Source organism: Pediculus humanus, genomic scaffold, assembly GCF_000006295.1.
Source record: "Pediculus humanus corporis 1103172108318 genomic scaffold, whole genome shotgun sequence".
Taxonomy (NCBI): Eukaryota; Metazoa; Arthropoda; class Insecta; order Psocodea; family Pediculidae; genus Pediculus; species Pediculus humanus.
The window spans coordinates 417,265-439,714 of record NW_002987887.1 but is presented as its reverse complement, the minus strand read 5'-3'; the positions used below and the strand labels follow the sequence as shown (position 1 = coordinate 439,714).

The 22,450-nt window shown below is 30.4% G+C and overlaps 3 protein-coding genes across 3 annotated transcripts in view; all 3 read right to left on the bottom strand.

The window, feature by feature from the left end:
* Positions 1 to 3,718: 3,718 nt before the first annotated feature.
* On the bottom strand, positions 3,719 to 14,029 carry Phum_PHUM602230 (ABC transporter, putative; the record flags this gene model as incomplete). The annotated part of the gene is made up of 9 exons (XM_002432786.1): positions 3,719 to 4,063; positions 4,137 to 4,393; positions 4,466 to 4,634; positions 4,705 to 4,949; positions 5,025 to 5,263; positions 5,352 to 5,497; positions 5,571 to 5,760; positions 6,687 to 6,804; positions 13,852 to 14,029. The coding sequence occupies 9 exons, from the start codon at positions 14,027 to 14,029 to the stop codon at positions 3,719 to 3,721; spliced, it is 1,887 nt and encodes a 628-aa protein (XP_002432831.1).
* A 2,080-nt stretch (positions 14,030 to 16,109) lies between these two features.
* Phum_PHUM602220 (uncharacterized protein) lies at positions 16,110 to 17,078 on the bottom strand (the record flags this gene model as incomplete). The annotated part of the gene is made up of 2 exons (XM_002432785.1): positions 16,110 to 16,528; positions 16,862 to 17,078. The coding sequence occupies 2 exons, from the start codon at positions 17,076 to 17,078 to the stop codon at positions 16,110 to 16,112; spliced, it is 636 nt and encodes a 211-aa protein (XP_002432830.1).
* A 1,603-nt stretch (positions 17,079 to 18,681) lies between these two features.
* Positions 18,682 to 22,450, bottom strand: part of Phum_PHUM602110 (zinc finger protein DHHC domain containing protein, putative) — a gene marked incomplete at both ends in the record, with an annotated part of 7,162 nt that continues 3,393 nt past the window's right edge. The window contains 7 exons of the mRNA XM_002432784.1: positions 18,682 to 20,067; positions 20,739 to 20,842; positions 20,931 to 21,048; positions 21,137 to 21,291; positions 21,395 to 21,532; positions 21,625 to 21,749; positions 21,878 to 22,030. Of these exons, the coding sequence (XP_002432829.1) occupies positions 18,682 to 20,067; positions 20,739 to 20,842; positions 20,931 to 21,048; positions 21,137 to 21,291; positions 21,395 to 21,532; positions 21,625 to 21,749; positions 21,878 to 22,030 (2,179 nt within the window). The remainder of the gene's footprint in view (positions 20,068 to 20,738; positions 20,843 to 20,930; positions 21,049 to 21,136; positions 21,292 to 21,394; positions 21,533 to 21,624; positions 21,750 to 21,877; positions 22,031 to 22,450) is intronic.

Sequence of the window (22,450 nt, the reverse complement as noted above, 5' to 3'; positions counted from 1 at the left end):
ATGATAAATTATTATTATTAAGCGAAACGTTTCGTTATTTCAGGTTGAAAGGTGTTAAGGGTAGCGTGTACGTTAACAACGAAGAAAGGAGTAAGAGGGATCCCCAATCATTCAAACGTATTTCCTCGTACATTCTCCAGTACGATCACCTGAGGGAAAACCTCACGGTTTTGGAAGCCATGACTATGGCGAGCGAACTCAAATTGGGACGTAAAGTGCCCACGAAACAAAAACAAACACAAATAAGAGAATTGTTGGACATGCTAGGATTGAGTCACTGTCTTCAAACGGTGTCCGCGAAGTTGTCCGGAGGGCAGAAAAAACGTTTGAGCATAGCATTCGAACTCATAACGAATCCACCGATAATATTTTTAGACGAACCTACAACGTTTGTACCTTATTATCATTATTATTATTATTATTAATTTGATTGCGTTCGCATTTGTAATCGGTTTCACTTTTTCCAGAGGTTTGGACAGTTCGTCTTGTTCTCAGTGTATATCCTTGTTGAAAATGTTGGCCGAACAGGGGCGAACCATAGCTTGCACTATACATCAACCTTCGGCATTGATTTTCGAAATGTTTGCCAAAGTCTATGCTCTCGCCGACGGATATTGTATTTACGAGGGTCCCACGAAGGATTTGGTTCCATACATGTCGGAGAAAGGATTAAAGTGTCCCGTGTACCACAATCCGGCGGATTTTCGTAAGGGAGATTTATTTTTATAACATCCTGTCTGTTTAGTCACGTGACCAACACACCCCGAAACCACACACGTTAATTTTTATTATTATTATTATTATTAAATAACCTTCGATTTATTAATTATTAACAACAAAAAAATTTTGCAACGACACTAAACTACCTTGACATTGTTATTTCACAACAATAATAATAATAATAATACCGTTATTAATTTTTTTTCTCATCTACACACACGCAGTTTTAGAAGTGGCCGTCGGCGAATACGGTCCCGTTTTAGACAGTTTAATTATCAAATCGACGGAATGCGACGAGGGTGGTGGTGAAAATGGCGACGACGTCGACGACGACGACGACGATAGGAAAATTAAAAATTCAAAATTTCAAATAAAAAATATAAAAATAACAGACATTAAACATTGCATAAAACATCAGGGGAAAGATGAATCCCAATTCGCGGGATTCAATGGTAAAAATAATAATAATAATAAGAAAAAAAAAGGAGGAATCAAATCTCAGATCTCACAAATATGGCCGACGAATTTCATTTATCAATTTTATTGTTTGTACGCGACGAACATAATCATTTTTCAAAAAGCTTATGTGAGTATGCGTAGGATTTCCCACGATGTGTCGGGGGGGGGGGAGGGGCTGTTGTTTTCTCCATCCATTGTAATTATTATTTTTTTATTTTGCAGAAATATCGGATAACACAATTTCTAGCACATTTCCTATCCGCCGTACTACTCGGTCTCGTTTTCATAAATACCGGAAATGATGCATCCATGGTGAGATCGAATCTCACTTTTATATTTGGTGTTTTAATTTTCGTCATGTTCACCGGGAAAATGACGGTTACGACAGCGAGTAAGAAGGAAAATTTCCCTCTTTCTCTCTCTCTCTCTCTCTCTCTCTCCAATTGAAACTCAATTATTTTGTTTTTTTCAGTGTCCAACGAATTAAAAGTTCTCAACGTCGAACATTTCAACAGGTGGTACTCGTTACTTCCTTACTATTTATCACTCATTATAATCGAAATACCCGTTCAGGTTTGGAAAATTTGTTTCTCTCTCTCTCTCTTTTGTGCCACGTTCAACTCCAGTAATATTGGTCATCTTGTTACAGATGGTGAACACGGTTTTCGGTGTGACGGTTTTATACTATTTGTCAAATCAACCCTTCGAAGTTTTCAGATTTACTTATTTTCAAATATTTTGCGGTGCTACTGCTTTGGTGGCTCAAGCTATTGGATTTTTCCTCGGGGCATGGGCTCCCATAAAGGTCGAACACCTCCTCCTCCCCCCACAAAAACTTCCTCCCCTTTTTTGTATTTTATTATTGACGGTTTATCATGTTCATCAGGTTGCCATATTCATGGGTCCAATCACTGCTGCTGCTTGTTCCGCATTCGGTTTCACAATGAAACTACAAGACAGAGCAATCATTATACAATTTATGTCTTGGTTGAGTTATTTCCGTTCGTCCTTTTACAGCATTGTGACATTGGTGAGTTCCTCTCTCCGCCATTTTTTTTTTTTTTTTTTGCTTTTTTTTGATTTTTCCGCTGTTGATTTATTTTGTAATTTTTCAGTTGTACGGATACGATAGAGAACTCCTCGAATGTCCAGAACTTTATTGTCATTTTAAAAGTCCAACGAAAATATTAGACGAATTAGGAATGAAAAATGTTAACATTTATGCCAATTTAGTGTACATGTTGTGCATAATCGTCGTCATGCACGTTTTAACGTTTTTAACACTTTACATTAAATTACATAAACGTTAATATATATATACATAATATTATCATTATCATTATTCTAACGTGAAATTATTTAATTAAATTAAATTAAGAGAGAAAAATCGTTTTTTTTTTTTTTTTAAATAAGTGGTGTACAGAGAGTATATATATATATATATGATTGAATTAATTTTTTATATTTACTGTTCCTTTATTCTAAAATTTGTGATGTAATAATTGTCACTTTGTTGTAAATTATTCTAAATTATATAAATATAATAATAATAATAATAATAATTGTTTTTATTTAAATTGATTAACTTTAATGAAAAATTTCTAATTTACCTTGAATCCAAATCATTCATTCGAACATCATCATCATCATTCGAAACCTTATCATTATTATTATTTATCCATTTATTTGTGAATTATAATCAATAAGGATTATTTATTTAATTAATTCAACAATAATGTCTCATTATTATTATTATTATAACTAAAATTAAATAAATTTTTATATATTTACATTATTAAGTGGTTCATTTTATATACATAATGACTTTTTCTCTCTCTCTCTCTCTTTTTAAATTTGTAGTTTGAATACAAACTATGTAAAATTATTATTATTATTATTATTATAGGTATTTCCTTATTGATTTTTCATAATAATAATAATAAGAAGAAAAAGAAGAAGAAGAAAGAAATGAAAAAATTTAATTTAATAAAAAAAAAAACTTACCTTTATTAACAAACATATAATTACAATTTTGTATTCCATTATAAATGAAAGATTTTCATTAATAATAATAATATAATTTAATTAAACTATTAAACATTTATTATATTATTATCACCATAATTTTAACAATATATTAATTAAACTTAAATGAAATGAAAAAATTTTTTTTTATTACACTCAAAACCTTTTGATACTTGTTCTTAAAATTATGACGGTTAGACGACGAGTTCCGTTCTAAATAATTTTTTGAAATTTTCATAAAAGCAGCAGCGCATTCTGTCGGTAATTATTCGAAATAAAATTTCCCGCTTTTTTTGTTTACTGTTTGTTATTAGCCGCGTTTTTTGACATATTTAATCAAAGTAAATAATACTAATTTTTTTTTTTATTTTGGGGTAAAAAATTTAACTAATTATTAGTTAAAATTCATATTCTTTTCTTTTATACATAAACAAAATGAAAAAAAATTTAAAATAGTTCTTATTTAAGGAAAAAAAAAAAAAAAAAATACAATAATTAAATTAATTGTTTATTATTATCGAATGGCGATTAATTTCCATTTGAGCAAAACGAATGCGGCTATTCGACATATGAAAACGATTATGACTAATGCCGATACATCGTTCCAAAATTGATCTCCAGACCAATCGACTTCTCTTAAAAATTTATCCGGATAACTATAGTGACAGTAATGCGTGTGACATTGTAGGTTCGATCTTTGTCCACCGTAAATGGCTCCCACGTAACCCTCGATACCGTATCTCAAATAACTCACGTAGCTTCCCCATTTCATATAATAGGGTAAATCCTTGAGTGCAACGCCGAAACCGGAAAACATCATTATCGGTACTGAGAGTGTGGGTCCTAAGAAGGTACCATTCTGCAATAAAAATTGTTTTTTAATTGTAAGGTTCGGGGAAAGGTTTTATTGTTTACATTCTAATACGACTCACAACAACGTTGAAAACTGCTCCTATCATGAGTCCGAATCCTTGTGCGACAAAAACAACCAATAAGGATATTGTAAAAAACATTGAAAGCCTATTTATTTCAGGTGGTTGATCGCTCATGAAATAAACAATTATCGTGAATAAAACGCAACCGATTATCGTTACGGGTAAATCGACAACCGTGAGGGATACGTAATAAGCTTTGAGCGAATACCATCGATTAAAATGTTCTTTGATTAATATGTTTATTTCACTAGGAACTGAAACGTATAAAAATTTTCATTATTGACCCACACAACTTTGAAAAAAGGTCAAAGGTTACAAGTACTCACAAGTCAGTATCGTTAACATCATCGTGGACATCATGTGATGCATTAAAATGGCAAACATGAGATTGTAATTATCTAAAATTCTACTCGCATCATCTCCGGCTTTTATAAAAAGTACTCCCAACATGATACCTGTTAAAATGTTAACGGCTATTCTCAAATGAGTTAAAGTCTAGAAAAAAAAAATTTAATTAAAATTTCGTAGAAAAAAAAAATTTAAAAATAAATAAAATTTAACTGACAGAATCTCTTTTAGCTTTTATAAAACCTCTTCTCATTAAAACTTTTACTTGATTCATCGTCGACGTTTCTTGAAGCGATTTATTTTTTTCACTTTTTTCAAAATAGTCTTTTCTCAATCCCGGGTATTTGGGTACCGTCATTTCCATCGGATTCTCGTACCACGACACGTTTTTACCATTTTCCGTTGCCGTTACCATTTTTTGAATTTTTTCTTCGCCGTATTCACCGCTTGCCAATTCGATAACTAACAACAATAATTTTTTTTTTAAAATTCTACATGTTAACATTTTCATTAAATTATTATCATTATTATTCTCACCGAAATCGGCAGGATTGTGATATTTCGGACAAGGCATGCCGATTTTCTCTAAAAATGGTATTAAATTTATCGTCGAACCCTGATACAAACAATGTCCTCTCGAAAGTACGTAAACTAAATCGAATAATTGAAAAAGGGAAGCACTCGGTTGGTGTATCGTGCAAATGATTGTTCTTCCTTGTTGTGCCAATTCTTTAAGTAGCTGAACGCATTGCGTACACGATGAACTATCCAAACCCCTAAAAAAAAATTAATTTCAATTTAATTTCTTACTATTTCCTCTATTTAAATTTTTTTTTTTTAAATTGATTAATAAAACATAATTACGTCGTAGGCTCGTCTAAAAATAAAACAAGGGGATTGTTAATGAGTTCTAAAGCGATGGACAATCTTTTTTTTTGCCCCCCGGATAATTTCCCTGCTTTTGTCCATCTTGCATCGTGTAAACCTATCGTTTTGAGAATCTTTGTTATCTGTAACAAATAATAATGATGATGATTTGTATTTTGTATTGGCAAATCAATGGCGTTTGTAAACAAAACGTACAATTTCTTCTTTGGCTGATGTTTTAACATCGACGCCCAATTTTAAATCCGCAGCAATTTTCATGTTTTCCCAAGTTGTCAACAAGGTTTGAAGTCTGTCGTCTTGTTGTATGTAACATGACATTTTTCTAAAACTGTTTAATTCTCTTTCGGCTCCGTCGATCAAAACCGTACCATCGACACCTGTAATTCTAAAACAAAAAAACAGTTGAAGGATTTTTTTTTAAAAAAAACGTTTTCCTAGAATTCGAAATTCGAATTTTCATGGAGAGAAAAAAGGGGGAAATTTTTCCAATTGAGTGTCCTAATAATACGTTTCCATAACTGACGAGATTATTTAAGACTTATTTATTTATTTATTAACTGAACTTATGTTAGGTCTCAGACTATCAATCAGTGACCGACCCTAACAATGTATATAAGTTCATATATTTTCAATGTCGTTTAGAAATAATTATTATTATTATTATCATCATCACGAAAACATTTTTCTCATCGAAACAATTTATTTGAAAATCTCGACCGCCATTTTTTTTTTTTTTTTTATTACGTTTACGACCTTTTAATGACGATTTTACAATTTTTTTTAATTCGTACGTACGTTTTGTTTAATTATTATTATTATCAACGATCGAAGAAAATTATGTTATCGTGACACCTCCCCTCTCCTTCCTCCATCCCTCCATCCCTCCCCCACCTCCCACACAAACCATCATGTTGTGGAAATTCGAATAAAATTATGTCATTTGGTTATGATTGAACACCTACATCACATCCACCATATTTTTTTTTTTTTTATTTATTTATTTAAATTATTATTATTATTATTATTATTATTATTATTATTATTATTATTATTATTATTATTATCGCGCGTAAAAAAAAAAAAAATGGCGATAAATAATAATTTATGTTGTTTGTACCATGTTCGATATTATAAAACGCACACACTCACACACGTTAATGTTTTTTTATTATTATTATTATTAAGGTCAAACGTTTCACGTGAATAATAATAATAATAATAATTTTTTTTCCTTATTAAACTTTAACGTATTGATAGAAAGAGAGAGATAGAAAATTAATAATAATAATAATAATTATAAATTATATAGACCTATATCCGGAGAGAACGTCCAATAGTGTTGATTTTCCAGCTCCCGAAGGTCCCATTATAGCTATGAGTTTTCCAGGTGGAAAACGACCGTTGACCTCGTGTAATATTTTTTTTTTACCTGGAAACAAAATAAAAAAATTTAATTTATCATCATCATCATCATTATCGTTAATTAAATAAAATTAATTAAATAAAATTAATCCCGTTGTGTTATCATTTGAAAATCTTATCACAAAATTTTTATGTCATAACGTTATGTACCAAAAACTTAATTTTTTCATTCGATTCACGTAGAGAAAATTTTCAGGTAGAGATACAGGTACAGGTACAGGTACATAAATTTACATAAGCGTAAATAAAAATAATTAATGCGAAACAAATAATAATTAATCAATTAAAATAATACGAATTATGTTTTTTGTAAACTTTAATACTTTTGTTAAACGTTGGAACTCATACCTGAAATAAATAAATAAATAAATAAATAAATAATAATAATGATAATAATAATAATAATTTATTTAATAAAAAAAAAATCAATTAAGGTTTTGTTTTTTTTTTTTTGTTTTCAGGCATTTAAAAATTTTACAATCGTGAAAATAATTTTACGAATGAATTTTTTAAAAAATCGATCGTTTGTTTAAAAAACACACGAAAAAAGAAAAATGGCGTCTTTTGAAACATTTAACAGAAAACAAGGTTAAGGATTTTTAAAATTTGAGTCAGAGAGAATCTTGTTTATGGAATATATATATATATAACTCAAAGTCCAAAATTCAATTTCCTGGTTTTTTTTTTTTTTCTTTTTTTTCTCGCTTCGCATAACTCATTTTTTTTTTTTTTTTTAGCATTGTTACACTCATTCGACAAACAAACAAACAAACAACAAACAAAACATCCGTTCTCGTTGTCTTAATATTATATCCCAAACGATTAGTAATTGATAAGATAGATATGATCTATGGAAACGAGTTTGTTTGCCAAAAAACGTGTCATCGTTACAAATTTGGCAAAACAAGCATGTCATTTAAAAATAATTTTCGGAATAAAAAAATAATTAGAATTTGTACTTGAAACGAATTATAAGATGAAATACAAAAAAAAAAAAAAAAATAAGGATTATCTTACTCCGAATGATGAACCTCTGGATAAAAAATAATAATAATAATAATAATTTAGGAATGGTAACCAAGCCAAGTTATTCACTTAAACGAATTGTAAAATCCTTGACTAGTTTTACCTCCTGTATCCATCTCTCTCTCTCCTCTCTCTCTCTCTCTCTCTTTGTAGACAAAAAAAAAAAAAATGTTGAACAATAAAACGTGAACTTGAAACTTTTATGAAAAAAAAACTTAAATAATCAATTAAATCACTGGAACATGGGATAATCCTACGATTGGGATTTTTCTCCAGTTTTGTTACGAGTAAAAAAATCTGGAATAAATTTAAATTAATTTATTATTGACAACAATAGACGACGACATTTTCAAACAGGAATTTTTCTATCTGATTAAGCTATAAAATAAAAATTAATATTCAATTATAAACTAATTAAATTGTTTTCATCTTCTTCTTCTTCTGCTTCTACTTCTTTTTCTTCTAAATTTAGTTAATATTTTGTTATCAAACTGTCCTCAATAATAATAATAATAATACTATGACGTCAAATTTTTGCTTCCCTAATTAAGTTATCGTAAATGAAATGACGCGTGTCTCCTGTCGTGCAAAAAATAAAAAAAAATTCCTGTCGTTTGCTATTACTTATTTACAAAAAGGAAAAAATTTATTAATTGTACAAATACATAAATAAATAAATTCGAAAAGGGTAATTATTATTCACTCTCTCTCTCTCTCACTCTCTTTCTCTTTGTTTCACTCTCTCTCTCCCTCTCTTTCTCTTTATTTCATTCTCTCTCTCTTTCTCTTTGTTTCACTCTCTCTCTCTCTCTCCCTTTCTCTTTCTCTTACTCTCTCTCTCTCTCTCTCTCTCTCTCCCTTTCTCTTTCTCTCACTCTCTCTCTCTCTCTCTCTCTCCCTTCTCTCTTTCTCTTACTCTCTCTCTCTCTCTCTCCTTTTCTCTTTCTCTTACTCTCTCTCTCTTTCTATTTGTTTCACTCTCTCTCTCTCTCTCTGTCTCTTTCTCTTTCTCTTTGTTTCACTCACTCTTCCTCTTTATTTCACTCTCTCTCTCTCTCTCTCTCTTTCTATTTGTTTCACTCCCTCTCTCTCTCTCTCTCTCTTTCACTTTATTTTACTCTCTCTCTTTTTTTCTCTCTCTCTCTTTCTCTTTATTTCACCCCCTCTCTCTCTCTCTCGGTAGCAAAGAATAATAATAATCCCTTTGCATCGATAAATAATTTTCCACGTGGCTTATTTTCTTTAAAATTATTTATTGATAACACGATTTCGACCTTTGTCTCTTTTTCATATGATAATATACATAAAGTTTTCACGAGCTGAATCATTAAAATAAAACAAAAAAAAAGAAAATTTTTTTTATTATAATGTTGGTAATACATTACTAATAATAATAATAATAATAATAATAATAATAATAAACTACTTTGGTATTTAAATGATATTTTCCATACTCTCAACATTTTCCTTCCATGAATAATAAAATAAAAAAAATATTTAAAAAAATCCTTCCATTATTTTTTTTTCCTTGTCTTAGTCTTAGTCGTCTTATAGTGTGTCGATTTAAATATCGATATTTTCGATATATCGAAATCATCATATTAAAAACCACTTTAATATTAAATTTAATATAAAATCATTTAACGGTCAGTAATAAAACTCCAAATCGATTTTCTTTTGGCATTTTCCAAAAAATTTCCCTTACTTCAAATTATTATTATTATTATTATCGTTAAATAATAATTTTTTTGTTATAAACATTCGATATTTTGTTCGAATCGATTTCGATAGAAACCAAAAATGAAAAAAAAATTTTTTTTTTTATACTGCGGTTAAATTAAAATATTTCATGGTCATTTATTCACTAGTCGAGACCCCAACAAACAAATTTAATGTATATATATTATTAACCTTGCACAAAAGTTCAATAAACAATTATTATTATTATTATTATTATTATTATTATTATTATTATTATTATTATTATTATTATTATTATTATTATTATTATTATTATTATTATTATTATTATTATTATTATACGTAAAATTTTAAAATTCAGGTTGGTCAGTTACTTTATACATAAGTCATAATAAAAACAAATTTTTTTTATGTTACGAAACGTTTTAAAATTTTTTCTTTTTTCTTAAAAATAATTATCATTATCGTGAATCTCCCCAGATGATGATGATAATGATGATGATGATAATGATGATGATGATGATGATGATGATGATAATGATAGGTCAAGTAATTTAGGTTAGATGAATTATAACAAAGCTATTATAATTTTTTCATTTCAAATTTTGTGCCGTTTTTTGTCGATATTCGCGTTTTAGCCCCCCAAAGCCCCCCAAACAAGTAACAAACAAGCAAACAATTTTAAAAATTGTCCATTTATTATTTTTTATTTTATTGTAAAAAAAATTTGTTTGTTTTCAACTCTTAAAGTTAATAACAAACAAATCAATGATAATTTTATCATTTAAATTATTATTATTAAAAGAAAGAAAGACAAAAAAAATTTTTTTTTTTATTTTATTTTATCTATATTATCATTATCAATTTTGTCCTTGATTATTAATATTAAAACTTAAAAAAATAATAATAAAATAAAAAGCCATGAAAAGTTCATTAAAAAAAAAAAAAATTAATAACAATATATATATGTATGTATGATTCGTTACACGTTAATAAATTTGTAAGATTACTTCAATAATAATAATAATAATAATAATAATAATAAATTGTTTTATCTGAATGATAAATGTCATTTAAAAGTTAATAATAATTTTTTTTTTTTTTTGGGGGGGGGGGAGCTGTAATTTTTTTCCCATTTAAATAAATCAAAATGGAGTTAAAGAGAAAAATGAAAATTTTTTAAGTAAAAAAATTTTTGCGTTTATAAACATTAAAAAAAAAAAAAAAAAGAAAAGTTAAAAATAATAATAATAATACTCAACATCCTTTTTGTTTTATGTTTTTAAAATCAAGTTGGTTAGTGGGACATTTAAAATAAAAGTTAAAATCAACAACAACAACAACAACAAGCAAGCAAGGACAAAACATTGTTGGTTTCCTCTCAGGCAAAAATCATAACAACAACAACAACAACAACAACTAATAAATTTTTTTTTATTTTATTTTCTTTTTAAATTTTCATTTAAGACTCTCCATTTATACAACCATCGAATCCAAACGTAAAAATTTACATTTAATTATTATTATTATTATTTTAATTTAATACCGGAAATGAATTTTGTTTTTCCATTTTTTTTTTTGTAAATGGAAATTTTTTTAAAACAAAACTATACACTTTTCTTCAATTTGCAAAAAATAAAAAAAAAGTTACTTTTCAATTAAAGAAATTTAATTAACTAGTTTAACAACTTTCCAAAAGGTTTTTCCCCTCCTCCCCTCCCCTCCTACATAACTTGTTTAAACTTGGTAAAAATATTTACTTTCTTTACTTACAACTGATGAGAGTAATGAAGTATTTAAAAAAAATTATCTAACCTCAAATAAATTTTTTTCTCCTTCTTAACTTTAAAAAAATTCTATAATCAATCAATCAATCATCAGAATTTACAAAAAAAAGGGTTCATCGTCTCCACCACCACCACCACCATCAGCATCATCATCTCTACCACTATCATCACCTCTACCATCACCATCGTCGTCGCCATCATCACCACCACCAACACTAGCATCCTCTCCATCAGCATCATCATCATCACCCTTACCATCATCATCATTATCATCACAAGCACCTTCATCATCATCATCATCAACGAAAGCAAGAACAACAACATCATCATCATCGCCATCATCACCACCACCAGCACTACCATCCTCTCCATCAGCATCATCATTATCAAAGCAAGCACCTTCATCATCATCATCATCACCAGCAGCATCATTATCATCATCATCAACGAAAGCAAGAACAACAACATCATCATCATCGCCATCATCACCACCACCAGCACTACCATCCTCTCCATCAGCATCATCATTATCAAAGCAAGCACCTTCATCATCATCATCATCACCAGCAGCATCATTATCATCAACAACAGCCACAACAACAGCAGAGCCATCATCACCATCACCACCACCACCATCATCAACAACATCTCTTTCTTTTAAATGTTTATTCAAGTTAGTTATTTTAAAGGTTCATTCATCATCTTCACCACCACCACAATCAGCATCATTATCATCTCCACCACCGCCATCATCATCATCATCAACAACAGCAGAACCATCATCACCACCACCACCACCACCATACCATCATCATCAACATCTCTTTCTTTCAAATATTTATAATCTCCCACCCTATTTCTTTTTAAAAACTTTTCATTTTAGAATTTGTATTGTAACAATACAAATAACACATAATAAATTATTATTATTATTATTAAAAGTATGTAATTCCATGATGACACAAAAATGTATATTTGAATATGTCATAAGAAAATATTTGAAAATAAAAATACAAACAGTAACACACACACACAGATATATGTGGGTATGTATGTAAAACATAATAAACAAGAGACAACATTCATTTTGTTTGTTTATATCTTATATGTTTAATTTAAAAATTAGTCAGATAATTAAGTCTAACGACTATTTATATACCCAGACAAATGAATATGTTTGTTTTATTATTTACAACTTTTGTCTGACATGTTTTTTTTTCCTAAAACCTATTATTATTAGGTATATATATATATGATAAAACAATTTAGTTTAAAATGGATTTACCAAAGTATTAGTTATTTAATGAATATTATAAACTACTCGTGGGTGAGTATACAGGTATCAAAGTTCATAAATTTTTTTTTCCATTTATGATCATTTCAATCAATCAATCAATCATTCAATCATACCTTAAGTTATTATTCAGACTCAAATATACTACTTGATAGTTTGTCAATTTTCCTTATTCAGTAAAAAATTATTAACTTTTTCCATTGAAAGTTTAAATAATAATAATAATAATAATAATAAATGATTTTGATCTCATTTTGTTTTATTTTAATAGGAAAAAAAAAAAAAAGAGAAAATTAGGTTAAGGTTTACTATTTTTTTTTTTTTTTTAAATTCTGACATTTTATCTTGACTTTGTCATTAGAGAAAAAAAAAACTCAAATTTTTAAAATGATTTTCATTTCGAGAATATACTAAACAATATTCAATGATTTGATATTAACAAAACCATCCCGTGAGTATTTTTTGTCATGAATTTAATGAATTACTCAACGCCGCCATTTTTATTTCTAATAAAAATAATTTTTTAAACGTTTATAACGAATTTTTTAACCTTTTGGTAGTGTTGAATTCTATAAAATATCAAATCCCATTTGTAAAACTTATGCGTTAATAAATATATATATATATATATATATATATATATATATATATATATATATATATATATTATATTAAATTAATTAATTAATTTGAGTTAAGAAAAAAAATTTGATGATGGCCACACACACTAATTAAGGGTATCATCCATTTTGTTATTATGTCGATTCGTTTTCTTATTAAAAAAAAAATTATCTCTTAACGATTATAATTTTACGCCTAAATAATAATAATAATAAAAAAAAAGTTTGACGTTATATCATTATCTTTTCCAATAATAATAATAATAATAATATTTAAAACGAATCATTTGAATTTGCAAAAAAAAATTATGATGAAAAACAATATAAAATTCGAATCGTTTACAAAAAAACAAAAATGGCCGCCGCGAAATTAATTAAAATATAAAAACATTTCAAATTAATATAATATTTATGAAATTTAAACTCATTTCACGTAAAATAAACCAAAATTTTCAAATTATGATTAAAAAAAAATTCGAATTCGATTCGATTCGAATGTTTTTTTTTACATAATAATAATAATTTGAAAGAAAATATTAAATAGAATGTTCGCGAATCCGCGGAGTTTAACGGTTTTTTTTAATTCGAGCGTTGCAATAGAGAAAACGAAGAAAAATTTTTCATACCTTTTCGAAAACCCAAAGATGCTTTAAATAAAACATTTCTGAATTCAATATCGACGGGTTCGATTTTAACAATTTGTGATACGTTATTCGTACCATTTGTAATTATTCCATTCATTTTAAAAATATCATCATTTTCCGTTGATTCAATTTGACTCGCTTCGTGCATTATTACATCCATTATGATTTTTTATTTATAATAATAATTTCACTATTTAATTTATTATTATTATTCGAGTCGTGAAATCACATTTGACACAATTATTATTTAATATTCTTCCTACACTTTTATTTTTTAACATAAAACACACTTATTTACACGAAACGAAAAAAAAAAAAAAAAAATTTCTCTCAATTCAATATTTACATCATCATTGTTAAAAAATTCGCGGAAAATAAAGACGCGAACGACGACGCTACGAACTCGGTTAGGTGAACTAACCAATGCCACGACACAAATGATGATGATGATTATTATGTACACGATTTAATAACGTTGTTACAATTGCCTATTTGATATTTGTAAGGACTTTGTTGCCTAAGGCTTATAAATAATCTACTGATTACTACTATTGCTACTACTACTACTTTATTAAACAAAGAAAATCTTTATCTTATTTATTTATGATTTGTGACAAAACGAAAACAAAAAACCCGATGAGTTTCGGGGTAGTAACCGGCCGACAATCAATCTTCTGCTCCCCCGACGATTTTTAAAAAAATAACGACGACGTCGTCACGCATAAAAATTATATATTTTCATTTATCCGTGCAATCCTTTTAATTTTAATTAAATTTTAATTAATAATGTGAAATTCGAATACGTTTTTATCATTTTTTAAATTATTTTCAATTCGGATTCGAATAAAAAACCGTTAAATTATGTGAAATATAAAATGTGGCATCGTTTGTCATCCATCGTTTTGCCGTGTAAACAAAACTTTAATTACAAATCGGGGGGGGAGGGGGAAATAGTTCTTATCAACTGAAATTCGAAATGGAAACAACCAAAAAAAGGGTCAGAATAATATAAATTTTTGGACTTTGTTAACTCGTGTGCGACAAACAAACACTAAAAAAAAAAAAACAAAAAAGTAAACGTTAACTTGTTATTAGATATGATTAATCCGAATGTAAACAAAGATGACCAAACTTTTTGTGTCAAAAAAAAATCCCCATCTTAGGTAAATCAGTTAAGCGTGCGTTTAATTAAATAATTAAACACTTTATTATTATTATTATTATTATTATTTACAAAAACATTTTTTTTTTCTTCTCTTTTCAGAAAATTAAAACGTGGCAATTTAGTTTATTAACGACAACAACAACAATCAAAAAAAGCTTAGATAAGGCAAAAAAAAACTATGAAAAAGGAGTTGACGAATATTTTTTGTGTAATTTTATCGTCGACTATACTGGTATCAAAAAAAAACAAACGGCTAGACTTCTAAAAACAAAATGGCGGACGGCGGACAAAAAACAAAAAAAAAAAAAAAGAAAAAAAATTTGATAAGTTTTTAAAGTAATTATTCCTCCTTCTCTCTCCGACGTTGTATTTCTTATTTTTTTATGCTGAATCTAAAAATTTTCCTTACGCAATCAAATTATTATTATTATTATTATTATTATTATAAGGAAAATAAAAGACTGCTGACTCCACGTCATATCATCATGATAAAAATGCTTTTGATGCATTTTTTTTTTTTAAAGAAATAATTCTCTAATGATTACTATACCATTTGTAAACTGATGACGTCACAAAAGAACCCAAAATGGCCGTCGGCTACGGACACGAAAAAAAAACAAACAAACAAAAGAACAAACACAATCAAACCTTTAAAAATTTAAATACCTGAAAATAAAAAAATTGTTACATGGTACGGATCCTGTAAAAAGAAAAACATCAAAGAAAAAATTTTGGGAGCCGCAACAAAAAGATACAGGAACAATCCTGGAAAAAATTAATAATAATAATGATGATGATGATGATGATGATACCTTTTCGATATTTTTGCCTAATCTTCCGTAAAAAATTTTTCCGGCGGAACCGGAAAAAGATGAAAAAAAAAAAAAAAAAAAAAAAAAACAAAATTAATTTTCTGTATAAATAATTTCTTTTAAATATTATTATTATTATTATTATTATTATTATTATTATTATTATTATAATTATTACTATTAGCATTATTATCATTATTATTATTATAATTTTAAGAGAGAACAAATGTACAAGGAATGTCTTAAATAAATCACTTTTTACATCAATGATACACGGATGCTGGAGTGCACTTGAGAAGACCCGTCTGACTCGAATTCCCGCTGTTGATCGATACGACCGATTGTTCTTCGAGTGTATCCAAATCCAAAGCGCTTTCGATCATGGTCGATTCTTGGAGTTTCCGAAGTTTGCTCGCGCTTAAATTATTCCCAGAGTCGCATTGTTGTTTGTTTGCGGATTCGCTGCCGCTGCTGCTGCTGTTGCTGCTGTTGCACGTTCCTCCTTCCGACGGCAGATTAACGTTTCCCACCGCCGCCGCCGCCGCCGCCGCCGCCGAGGAATTTTTCCCATCGAAATCTCCGTGCAACGTTCGATCAATGTTCGACATTATTATGTTTTCGAACGAATTAGGCAATATTTGTACTTGATCGATATCGCTTAAATTATCGAATCCGTCTAAACCTTTTAGAAGAAAAATAATAATAATAATAATAATAATAATAATAATAATAATAAAAACATTGATTTATTTTGTTTGTCAATTTTCCCCGCCGCCGCCGGGAAAACCGCCTCCCCTCCCCCTCTCCCTCCTCATTCCCTCTTTCTTTTCTCCTCCTCTTCCCTCCCTCTTTCTTTCTCCTCCTCCTCCTCTCTCTCTCTCTCTCTCTCTCTTTATTTCACTCTCACTCTCTTTCTCTTTCTCTCTTTCTTCCTCTCTCTCTCTCTCTCTCTCTCTCTTTCTCTCTTTCTCCCTTTCTCTTACTCTCTTTATTTCACTCTCTCTCTCTCTCTTACCTATGCTTTGCAAAGTCGCGTTCGACGGACTCCTTCGTTTCTTCGTCATCATCGTCATCGTCGTCGTTGTTCCATCATTGGAAAAAACGACTTCGTCCAAGTCTATTTGCTCTGTTAAATTTCTCACGGCGGCAGCGTCGTCGGTTGTCGACATCGGTTGTTCGTTGGCTATCAATTGCTGTATGCTGCTCGCGTTCGAACCTGGAAAATTTTTCATCGAATTATTTTACATATTTCAATTATAAATACACAACAGCAACAACAACAACAACAACAACAACAATACCGACGGTGAAAAAAAAAAAAAATTAAATTAAATTAAAAAAAAAAAAAAACTTAAAATAATAATAATAATAATAATAATAATACATAAACAAATGTTGTTTTTTTTTTAGCTCTACATAAAATTTAATAAAAAAAAGATAAACAAATAATAATAATAATAATAAGAAAACATTCGCAAAATAAATAAATAAAATCAACGACAAACAAAATCCGTACGAAATCGAATGCATGTTAAAAAAATCAACAACAACAACAGCAACAAACAGGAGTTAATAATAATAATAATAAAATGTGCAACAAATAAAATTTAATTATTTTCCTTGCGGGGGTCGGGCGGGGGTGTTGCATACGAGTCGTGTGCGTTTTCTCATAACGACGAAAAAAAAAAAATCAACAAACAACTTTTTTTTTTTTTTTAATAACAAATTCAAACTCACCATTAATCCATCGTTTCCGGCATTTAACAAACAAAAAAAAAAAAAAAGGCGGGAAAAAAATTTAAATTTTAAAAGTTTAATCCGACGAATAAATTATAATAAACGTTTCTTTTTTTTTGTTTTTTTTTTTTTTTTTTTTTTTTTTTCCCCCGTTTAAAACTTTATCCGATTTAATTTTATTTATATTTTATTATTATTATTATTATTATCATTATTATCATTTTACAGTAAGACACTGAATTGAATACATAATTTCATTTAAAAAGACTTTTTTTTTTTACAGAAAAAAAACAAACAAAAAATTTTCTTTTCGCAAATAATAAAATAATTAATTAGAAAAAAATCGAAGACAATCAATCAATCAATCAATCAATCAGTCAATCATTTTCACGTAATAATTATCGAAACGAGAAAATAAAAAAAAAAAAAAGAAAAAAATTTATTTTAAGGTCGAAAAAAAAAGAAAGGTTAATTAAATTAACATGTCTTTAACGAGAAAGAAAGAAAGACAGAGATAGAGAAACAGTGAGAGAGAGAGAGAGAGAGAGAGAGAGAGAGAGAGAGAGAGAGAGAGAGAGAGAGACAGGAAACGAGTATCACAGGCACGCGTATGGAGAAAAAAAAGCGAAAACGGAAAAGGCAAAAAGTGAAAGTTCCGGGACGGAATAAGAAAAAAAAATCAACCGGAAGATGAATCGATCGATCGATCGATGGATCGATTCATCTCGAATCTCTTTCGAAACGGAAACAAAACAAAACAAAGACAAAAAAAATTGATTCATTCCGATTTTTGGGACAATAAACAAACGTGACGTTGATATTGAGCAAAGAAAGTGATGATAACACACACACGTGCGTCGCGCAAAGTTCATTTCCGGTTCGGCGCGAGTTTTTTAAACTGTGACAATGGTTCGATTTTCGTTTGACGAAACAAACAATGAAACAAACGTACAAACGACGAAAGTTAGAGAGAGAGATAAAAGTTAATCCACAGCCGTTAAAAACTTTTTAAAAAAAAAAAACGGATGACATCAACCGGAAGAACTTGACGAAACTACTACTGCTACTACTACCACTACTACCACTTCTCCATTAAAATTAAACGGAGTGTTTGTTGTCAACGTTCGTTACGTCATCGTTTCCTTCCGCATTAACGTCATCCGTCACTTCCGCGGCCGACGGCGACGACGTCATCGTCTCGCAAATTTTCTCATCCGATTGTCGCTCGTTGATATCGACGGCCCTTTCTCCCGTACTTTCCTTTTTGGAAAAACATCGATCCCTCTCGATCCTTTGGGAAACATCTTCGACGAATTCGTCTCTCCGATGTCTTTCCACGTTACCACCGTTATAATATCCCGTTTCTTTTCTCTGCTTGACAAAATAATTTCGATTTTGTTCTCTCACGTACGTCGTACGGCTATCCGTCGTCCACGTTTCGAAAGGAAGCATCAACGTTTTGTAGGGACTCATAACCGGATAAAATTGATTTTGACCGAAAAATGATTTTTCAAATTTTGACGTTTCGACGTTCGATAATTGGTCTCCTACTCCTCCTATGGGTCTCACCATCGAGAGTTCTTTTCTGAACGTTGTCGTTTGGGTGTCTGGAATGTAGTAGCCGCGGGGTAACAAGTGAAAAGGAGGTCCGTACGGATTATTGACCAACGATTGGAATGTTCCAGGACCGTAATTCGATTTTTGCGTATTCAACAGGGTAAAATGTTCGCTTTGAGCAATTTTAAATGGACTCCGAACGTCGTTTGAATTTTTCGTACCGTTCGAGGCGGCATCATCGTCGTTCGGAACGATCATCAATTTCCTATATTGATTCGTCTTTCTGGGAATCGTGTACGCTCCCAATTTACCCGTCGATCGTTCCGGAAAATGTCGGCTGCTGCTTTCGCTTTTCCTCCCGCCACCATTTCTCGAATCGTAATCCGTTGAACATTTATCAAAAGAACGAGATTCGACGTACGTGTTAGGTTCGAGTATTCCCTTTTCCGTCGTTCTCGGTTGATATTCGTTTTGATGGTATCCCGCCAATTGCAAACCCCGGAAATCTTGAACGCTCGATGCAAAATTCGGATAAAATCTTTGATATCTTATCACGTTCGGCGCATCCGAATCCCACGAACGTTTACCACTCTCCCCAACGGCCGCATCACTTTTCCCATCGAGCGTTTCCACGCTCCCGATTTCTTTCGATTTGTGTTTTTCTCTCTCCGGAACGGGTTCCCTTTCGTGATTTTTCAACGTTTGTTGAACCATTTCCGGTCTCGTCATGTTCATTAATTTTAAATTTGTTAAATTGTTCGCGATGTTCGGATAAATAAACTCACCGTTCGCCGAATTATTATTCTGATGTGACAGTAGAGAGCTGTTCTGCTGCAGATTGTAAATGTTGCTCGGTTTGCACTGCTGCTGTAGAGGATTCGGCGTTCCGCAAGCATCGTTCAAAGATGGAAAAACTCCTCCGCCGTTCTAAAAAAACAAACGAAAAAAAAATATAACAAACGCGTCCTCATTCCGTACGTTAAAATCAAAAATCAAAAACAAACAACAAACAACGACAACATGATTTCTCTCACGTCAAATTATATATATATATATAAAAAAAAAAAAAAAATTTCGGTCAATAAAATATTTTTTTCCTTTTTCTATAATTTTTCACCGGTGTAGAATTTTTTTTAGAATCCTTTTCGAAAAATACAAACAACAAACCATGCGTCGTGATCGGAATTCGAAAAAAAAAAAAGAAAACAAAAACAAACGGAATCAAACTCTTGGTGTGTGATGGTTGTTTAAGTGATTATTTGGAAAAGACAAACAATTGCTGACACTTCGTGGCAAATGCAAAAAAAAAAAATACTCCTTCTTCTTCTTTATTTCTTTTTCGAAAGAATTTCCCACAGCAATTTCAACTCCGATACCTTTTTTTTTATAACATTTTTTTTTCTACTTCGAACGGGTATTTTTTCTTTCTTTCTTTCTCTCACTTCACGCCATGCTGGTCATTTCACGCGACGTCTGACAAAAAAGTCATAGAATTTTTGTTTTGTTTTTGGTGTTATCATTATTATTATTATTATTATTATTATTATTATTTATATACAACATAAGGATTTAAAATTTAAATTTGATAACAAACTAACCATCGGCTGAGATTTGACGGCTCCGTATTGAGACCTCGAATGAGCGGAATCATTTTGCTTGTTCGATTCTACCATCATGTCTTCCGTCACGATTCCCCGCCTGTCTGAAAATAAACGCGTCAAAAAATTTAAAAAAATATACACACGCACATTTTCCACAACTTTCGCACAATTATACGCATGTTTACTCACCTAGCAAACTGGGAGGTACGGGACCGCACAAAACGTGAAAACAATTCGAGCAAACGTTACCCTCCGAATACGGATTGAAACCTTCCTGACCTCTCTTGCTCGAAAAGGATCCTTTTATCTGGAATTTAAAAACCGTTTATCAATATTACGAACGTTTTCACGATAAATAATAATAATAATAATTATTTGTAGAAATGTGAACCGACGTCTTCGTTTGTCGTTTGATTACTCGATGCCAGGTACGTGTGAAAACCCGCAAGACCGAGCACGCTCCATACAGAGAAAAAACAAACGATCGCTATGACTATAGATGCTGGACTGTCTTTGATGGCATCTATAAAAGGTTTATCGTCGCGAGTGACTGAAAGAGAGAAAAAGAAAAAAATGTTTCATTCGGTCGCCATTGTTCGATTACACGAAACGGGGGAGGGGTCGTCGGATAACTTATTCATTTATTTACTTACTCATAATGAGATGAGTTATTACGCAAGCGAATATAAAAACGCATAAAAAGGCTAGAGACGTTATGAACATGTAAAAATATCTATAATTTCTCCGTCCGACGCAATTTCCAACCCACGGACAATGATGATCGAATCTATCTGCAACGTGAAAGGAACGAAAAGGAAAATTCAAGAAGTCGTTCCGAAAAAAGGCACCTCGATATACCTTTTTCCTTTTGTTTGATACTCACCCACGCAATTGTCGCACAAGCTGCAGTGGGAAGCTCTCGGCGGTCGAAATATCTTACAAGTGAAACAATATTTCAATTTAACGGGTTGACCTTTTATAAGGATTTCTTTCGTGCGAGGAGGTGGTCTGTAAGTCGGCGAATTCGACGCGTTCGGAACTTCTAGAAAAAATCAAAAAATGACAAAATCACAAAACGCATATAAAAAGGCATCAAATCGAATCGGATCGAATTGGTAGGTATATTACCTATTTGCTTGTCGAAAAGAGCCGCTTCGTCTGCTGTCGCCCTAGGTATGACACCAGGATCGGAAAAACTCGTACGAAGCAAAGCGCTCATCGTGAATAAAAACAGGAGACCGCTTATGACGGGAATGACGGGACTCACTCTTATGGCCAAAAAAGGACAGCTATAAAGACACACACACAAGAAAAAAAAAAAAAAAATTAATTCGGATTAATTTCAGGAAGTGATTAAATTTCTTCTTCTTCCTCTTCCTCCTCCTCCTCCTCTTCTTCTTCTTCTCCACCTTCCACGTTTTTATTTTTAAATCTCTCCTCTTAAAAAAAAAAAAAAAAAATGTCGGGTCAAAAATGGCTGGTTAAACGAATTTTTCCTATTTTTGACCTTGGGGAGGGGGGGGAAGAGAAAAGTTTTCAAGAGGTCGTGAAAACCTTTTCCAACCTTTTCACTTCCAATCACATAAAAAAATAATAATAATAATAATTTTTTCCACCAAGTGGTTTCAACATTCTTCGACAACACAAACAATCGTGGCATTAACAATCGAGTTAATTAATTAAACGGTGAGATAGAGAGAGAGAGAGAG